Source organism: Sesamum indicum, linkage group LG13, assembly GCF_000512975.1.
Source record: "Sesamum indicum cultivar Zhongzhi No. 13 linkage group LG13, S_indicum_v1.0, whole genome shotgun sequence".
Taxonomy (NCBI): Eukaryota; Viridiplantae; Streptophyta; class Magnoliopsida; order Lamiales; family Pedaliaceae; genus Sesamum; species Sesamum indicum.
The window spans coordinates 1,296,575-1,304,188 of NC_026157.1; the positions used below are offsets into that span (position 1 = coordinate 1,296,575).

The window sequence follows — 7,614 nt, forward strand, 5'->3', positions numbered from 1 at the left end:
GCAGAGCTTTCTGGTTCCTTACCATTAATGTAACGGTTATTTCCATTTTTGGTGCGATGCCGCTTTCTTCTAATCTGCCCACGAACTGTTGAAGCAATGAATTCTTCTGTAATGGAACTTAACATCTCACTTTCAGCAGTTTTGACACAAAGGGGAGAAAGAATGACTCTTCTATGAGCACCTAGATCACACACATCACCGTATTCTTCCGACATTTTAACTTGGCACTTAACATGTATGACTCGTTGACACCATAGGCAATACCAAGCTGGAGATGCATCAATAAAAGGGATACCACAAGGTTCATCACAGTAAAAACAAAAGGCAGACATCTCAGGATTGTCATCCAGATTAAACCATCTTTCTGACCAGTGGTGCAGGACTTTATCATAACCAGCTTGTGCTACACATTTACAATCCTTTGCTGCAAACCTAGAACAACGGAAATGAGCTGCAACACCGCAAAGCGAACAGCGATGTATTGGTGAACGTGACGTAGACTTTGTTCCTAAGGTCTGAGGGTGCACTAGTGAAGTTAGGCAGACACAACATGTGAATGGTTGTCCTCCAGAAACAAGATCGTTCATCCATGTATGATGTGATAAAGGAACTTTTAGCTTCTTCCAGGCTTGCTTCTTTGCCCTGGAAGCAGCTTTAAGCCAGTTAAGAGATGTCTTCCTTTGCCATTTAAGAAATGCATAAACGAGAGCAAAAAGTCCAAAAGTTCCTGTAATTAGCCATCCAAATATATAGCGAGAATCCAGGCTTGAAATGGCAATCAGCCTTAAAAGAGGAATGCTGAAGTCATTCATTGTGAATGTAAAACTTCATTATCCATTTCAGTTCTTAGTTTCCATGGAAAAGCAAACCGTGTGGAGTACAGAACCTAACCAGCAGAAACTGTGATAATGTAGAAGGAAAAATAAGCATCACATATACAGTAAATGAAATCACTGAAAGAATGACAAGCCATCTAGTATTTAACAAAGCAATAGTAAACTTGAAAAGAAACATACTACAGGAAAAGATAATTGTACATATCCATTATATCCTGGAAACAAATTTGAAAGAACAATAAAGTATGCTATCTAGATATCAGAATCCAAACAGCAGAAGAAGAAACATAATATCAAATCTCTCATAGAAAAAGAATATGGAGATACAAATAGAACCATGACTTGCAGCAATTCTCAAGCACAGGAGGTTAGAGAGCAGCTCTATAAACATAGCACCATTGGGGCATGCTACCTACTTCATACACCTTAAAAGTTGGGAAAAACAGTAAAGCATGTTTTAAACTCAAAAGCAGCCAACATCTTGTGTGCGTGTTGAAACAGGAAAACTGGCATCTACAATATAGCCATACACAAATTAACAAAATTGGGCAATGATTAAATACAATAATAAAGCCGTGGTAATGGACATGCTGTTCTAGAGTAATTCAACCGCACAAGAATAAGCATCAGTAGAAAATGTAGAGTCCAAACCAAAACGGGGATAAAATTTCATTGACGCAATACGCTAATCACAACAATTTCCAACGTCAGAAAATCAAGAAAACATGCTTAATTTCATAATGATCACACAAAGGAATCAAAAAACTTGTCCCAATACGCCCAGAATATAAACCCCACAAAACGCACTGCGGCACATTCCCAAACTCAGCGTACCTAAAGGGATCAAATCTTAATCATGAAGGAACATAATAAACCACCAAAAGACATTGCATTTCTCTAAATCAAAACATCAAGAGAAATTTCCAAAACCTACCCACATAACATCCAAACACAGAAAGACAGGTGGAAGCCTAAGATTCACACGCAGGAAGGAAAGCAAGGGGCAGAAGAACCCAGAAATGGGAAAAGGAAATTCAGTAAGGAGAAGGCGAAAATCAAGATTTATGCGGTAAGAGATCTTAGCGATGTCACAATATGAATTCTTGAAATATATATAAAGAGAGACAGAGATGCGGAAAGAAAGCTTTATATAAGAGGGAGAAGAAAGAGAGAAGTATGTGGCGGGATTTTCCTACGCAAAAAACACGGCGGGCCCTTCGGAGAATATCGATGGGGGGTGGCAGCAGTAATGGAAGTTCAAACCATGTTAGAACTTTCACTTTCCTGGGCGGTATATGACGGTCAGAGTACGGATTTGTCCTGCGCGTATTTAACCCAAATAGCGTGGACAACTTAGCACAATTAATTATTATTTTTATTGTGGAAATAAGTTATATTAAAAATGGGAAAATTGCATATTACACCCTATCAAATAGATAAATTGCTAAATACTTATATGTATTAATTAAATAATCATAAAAAATTTTGTATAATTATAAATCCTGCAAAAAAAAACTCTCTTCGTGAGAAAAATCAGAGAGTTATTTATATGCCCCGATATGTGAATTAGATAACTTTTTGATGCATTTTCAACTTTTAATTTGAATTATTTTTAATTAATTTAATTTTTTGTTGGATATTTTTTGAAATTATATTATTATGTAAATTACAATAAATACATTTCAATTTTTTCAGTGTAATATATTTAGACATAAAAAAGTACATAATTGAATTAATTTATTATATTAATTAAATTTACAAACAAATAATATCACAAATAAAAAATTAAAAAAAAGAAGAAGGGGTTGTCGTTCCCAAATCACCGGCCACCCCCCGCCTCCGCCATCACGCTCCGCTTATTCCTCATGAATTCTTCCTCAGATTTGAACATGACATCAGAGCCATAAACTGGTGGCTTTGCTCTTGATGTCTTTATCTGCATAGACCCTTACTTGCATTATACATCTGCATTTTTTTTACGAAATCTCTATCATACAATGACTGGATAAAACAGTCAAGGAAGTGCAAGCTTCAATGAGGATCAAAAGACATCCATCTGGACGGAAAGCCTTAGGCTGTATGGAGGAGAACACCGAGGAATGAACCTGGTTTCGATACCTTTGAATGGAAACAACTTTTTGACATGGAGCCGTTCAATAAAATTGGCTTTGGGTGCCAAACAAAAACTTGGGTTCATCGATGGATCTGACACAAAACCTCAAGGTAATAAAGAAGAGACAGAACAATGGGAACGTGTTGACTGTGTGGTAATGTCTTGGCTGCTCAACTACATAACAAAAGAAATAGCTGAAGCCTTCTTGGATACATCTTCAGCACTGGACTTGTGGCAACAGTTAGAAACCAGATTTGGGGAAAGCAATGGCCCCATGGTGTATAATATCCAAAAACAAATTTCGTCCCTTTCCCAAGGTGATATGCAAATATCCACATACTTCACCAAGCTCAAGAAACTATGGGATGAACTAGCCCACTTGAACCCTCTGCCTCAATGTTCTTGTGGATCCAGGAAAGCTCTGGCAAAGATGAACTCCTCGAGCCAATTCATATAATTTTTTATGGGGCTTGAAGAAAAGTATGATAATATAAGAAGTCAGATCTTGTTAATGGAATCTTTGCCCGCTATTGGTAAGGTCTATTCAATGCTACTACAGATTGAGAAACAAAGAGAAGTCCACATTGGAGCTTCTCAAGATGGTGCTATGATTGTCAGATTTATGAACACCAGAAAGTAGATTTATGAACACCATAAGATAATGTTAGGACGGATTTGAAATAATTAAAGACGGATTTATCTAAGTTTGTTTGTGCATATTTAAAGTGGTTCTCACTATTATTAGAGAAGCAAACTAGCAAATCATCAATATAGACAATAGAAAAATTTAAAATTTGATTAAAAATATTATTTATGACACTTTAAAATTCTAAAGGTGCATTTTTAGGCCAAAAGGCATTGCATTTCATTCATAATGTCCAAAAAGGATAGTAAAATACAGTCTTATATCTATCGGGTTTATTTATTTGAATTTATCAATAATCAAATTCTTAAATCTATATTTTGAGAAAATGCTTATAGTTAAAATAAAAAATTATAATAAATACTAATTAATTAATTATATACGTCTATGCAACAACTATTACCTATTGTCCTACAAGTGCGACAAAATATTAGCCATAACTAAAAATCACGACACATTTTGACTATAGTTAAACCCATGTCAAATATCAATCAACCATAGTTGAACTTAATTTGAAAGTTTATGTAAGATGAGAACAGTCATAGGTGCAAAAGCAAGTATCAATTATGGGGCAACGTCCTTCAGCGCTTCTCCCAAATCTCTTCTTACACTCGGCAATGCACACTCCCTCATTGCACATATCTTCTCCCGGCGGCGGTATTGTCTGCGTGCACCTCTTCTGTGCCTTTACTTCCACATGACCACCTGCGGCATGCATGCATCCCCATCACTCAACCTACACACTAATGTATATATAAGGAAAAATGCAAACAACCCTCTTGTGATATTGCAATTGAGCAAATTATTCCCTCATGAAAAAATAAATAGCGATTTACCTCCTTGTAATTTTTAAAATACAACAATTTACCTTCCTATGTTTTCCAAAATGAAGCAATTTACCTCCCTATATAAAGAGGTAAATTGCTTCATTTTAAAAAGTATAGGGGGTAAATTGTTATATTTTTTTCTTACAGGAATAATGTGCTCATTTTCAATATTATAAAGATAAATTGCTATTCAACCTATATATATATACTCGTACCTCCGTAGATTAGAAGCAAAAGCAGGAAAAGGGTGGGCACTACGACAGGCTTCATTTTTCTGTGCTTGTGGTGATGATCAGACGTTTGTATATAAGTGTGAAGATGATGAGTGAAATTTATAGGACAGGAAAGCTGTGTTTGCAGATAAGGTTGGTTTTGTGGGTTGTAATTCCTTGAAATCTGTGTTGAGAATGGATGAATTAGGGTGTTTGACTTGCATACACTTTTGAGTGCTTCATTACACTCATGTTGTATGAATCCAATATCATATTACAAGATTATAAGGATAAATGTGAAATAATTGAAAATAATATAACTTCATATGGGGAAAATGGAATTTATTGTCTGTGTTAAGAAAAATTAGCAATTATTCTTTCGTGAAAAATAAAGAAACAATTTACTCTCCCTGTGTTATTAGAAATAAAGTGAAATATCGATCTCCTAGGGCTAGCGGTAAATTACATGCGCTCTATATGTAAAATAATATATATTTTTCCTTTCTTCTTTATTGGACCACCACTGTGGCCACCCAACCGCCACCATCTCTCTCCCCTCATGCTCTGCCACCGCCATCGTCACCCCCTCCCTCTTACTCTTCCCCTTTCCTCCGCCCCCTTGTTGCAACCCAGATCCCCCTATCCGCCCTTCGCCGATAGTGTCTCTCCCTCTCTCTCTATATAGATCTATACACACACTATATATATACAATATACATAAATATTTTTTACTATAAAAATATAAATATATATTCAAATTTAATTATATAAAATATATAATTTTAATTTTGTTAATTTTAATTCAAAGCATTGGTTTGAACAGATAACATCTGCACCATTGATTTATTAGTTAAATTTGGATCGTATATTGATTAAGATCCAATGATTACTAAATAAGTATATAAATATTATTTTAAATTTTAAATTAAAAAATACAAAATAAAAAAAGACTTGTGTAATTCACAAAACACGTCACGGAGTAAATTGCTCTATTTCTAATAACAAAGAAGGGTAAATTGGTGTTTTATTTTTATAGGAGATAAATTACTTATAACACAAAAGAGTAAATTGCATTTAACCCAATTGATACGTATGCTCCAACGACTATATACATACAGATTTGAATGTAATAATTCATTGCTATTGAGAGTTTGGTATTGTAATATTAATTACAATCACAAAAGATTGTTTCCTTTTGGTAAATGATGTGTAAGATATATTATCACAATTGATATGTTGGGTGTTTCCAGAAATTTCAATTTTCGTGGAGTTGGGCCGCCTTCTATGAAAAAAAAATAAAAGTTTTTTTTAGAGCACTTATTAGAATCTAAGGTATAAGTGCATGGCTATTAATAACGCTCGAAACTTTATCGCGGAAAAACGAACACTAAGAAATTTATACGTAATTGTGGGGGGTCTCAATTTGAGCTATCGAAAGTTCAAGAGTCATATTACTCTCGTAAGCCAATTGATTGTCTTACTTCACTACGCATTAATTCAATTGAAAGATATTAATGCTTGATTATATCTCTTCTTTCACTCAGAAATCATATTCTTCTTCTACATTAGTCATTTGTGGGAGATTGTTGGGAATGACTAATGTTAGTGACAAGTCTCTAGCTCTCTTAGCCAAATTTTGTGCATATTTTAACAAACAAATATGTTGGCAACTTTTTTGTGGTTGGTAGAGGATCCAACTTTCTTAAGCAACCGAGCTACACATCTATAAATAGCCTCAACCCCTATGCATTTCAGACACCCCAAAATCGAGAGCCTCTTCTCTTCTAGCTCCTTTATCTCTTTCACTTTTGAGTGTTATTTTTGTTCGTTATTCCAAACTTTCTTCCAAGAGTGCGCGTTTAAGAAAGTAATAGCTGTGTTAACCTTGTGGAGTGATCGGTTTATACTATCTGCACCACGGTAGTACCGAAATTTCACTTTCAAAGATAGTGGTTTTCCATGGCACAGTCTTCTATTTTCTAACAGTTATGTCGTCAATTCAAACTTGGATATGCTTATTCTACTAATCATTTAGTCTCGCATGGTTTTATAAATTTAAAAAAGTAACAAATAATGAGTACGCGCCACATCAATACAATAGGTCGATGTAGCATCATTACTACTGTTTGCTATGAGAACATCATATATAAAAGTCAGTGTAGACATTGCTGAATAAAGTTGTGAGAATTATCTCCATTATATTCGCTCTTAATATATTTCTACACACACACACACACACTCATATACATAATTAATTACCTATAACCTATTGATTGCTTGTTGACCTCTTGTCTTTGTCTCGTTCATTCTCTGTTATCTTTGTCTTTCTCTCCCTCACACATTCTCCAAAGAACTCTTTGTGCACACAAGAAAAGCTGGAGCACAACTCAAATGAATGAACTAATATAGATCTTTACTCCATGGTTCAACTCCATTCAATTTTCGATTGTATTTTATAGTTGTATAAGGCATATATTAATTTTCACCTTGTAGATGGAACCAATATTTTTTAGAGGATTACTTCTATGGTTGTTGAAAGGTCGATGGTATGCTCTTTCCGAAGCCATTTAATTTTAACTTTCCGTTACCACCTCCATCACCCCATCACAACCACCATCACAACCACCATCACAACAAGTACCTAGAAGAGTGAAATACGTATGATAGATCATTCTTTCTTTCTTTCTTTTTTTTTTTTTTGGCTTTTTTTTCTTAAAAAATATACAAGGATCTTCACTTTTCTTCATTTGATTAGATCTTTTATTTAAAATATAAACTTTATTAGAAGAACTAACTTAAAATTGGTAGCTTCTCAATCTTGAAAGTGTGATCACATTCCCTTTTGTATTTCCCTTCAAATTTTGAAATAAAGCTTTTTGAAAAAAATCAAAATTGGATTTGTCCAAATTTTCTTTTTATACAGGGTTCGATTTGTAGGAAATATTATTTCTTCTCCATCGTAAGACTTTCTCGTGGGGTGGGG

General features: G+C 34.5%; 1 protein-coding gene and 1 long non-coding RNA gene across 2 annotated transcripts in view; both read right to left on the reverse strand.

The window, feature by feature from the left end:
- Positions 1-2,142, reverse strand: part of LOC105176062 (diacylglycerol kinase 2) — a 7,512-nt gene extending 5,370 nt beyond the window's left edge. Inside the window, exons 1-2 of the mRNA XM_011098742.2 lie at positions 1,771-2,142; positions 1-900 (exon numbers count right to left, since the gene is read on the reverse strand). The exon at positions 1-900 is cut by the window's left edge and continues 14 nt beyond it. Coding sequence (XP_011097044.1) covers positions 1-812 — 812 coding nt within the window. The 5' untranslated portion in view covers positions 813-900; positions 1,771-2,142. The remainder of the gene's footprint in view (positions 901-1,770) is intronic.
- Positions 4,050-4,735, reverse strand: LOC105176063. Its single transcript, XR_848945.1, has 2 exons — positions 4,635-4,735; positions 4,050-4,297 (listed from the first exon to the last, which is right to left on the reverse strand). It is a non-coding gene; the product is annotated as an uncharacterized LOC105176063 (long non-coding RNA).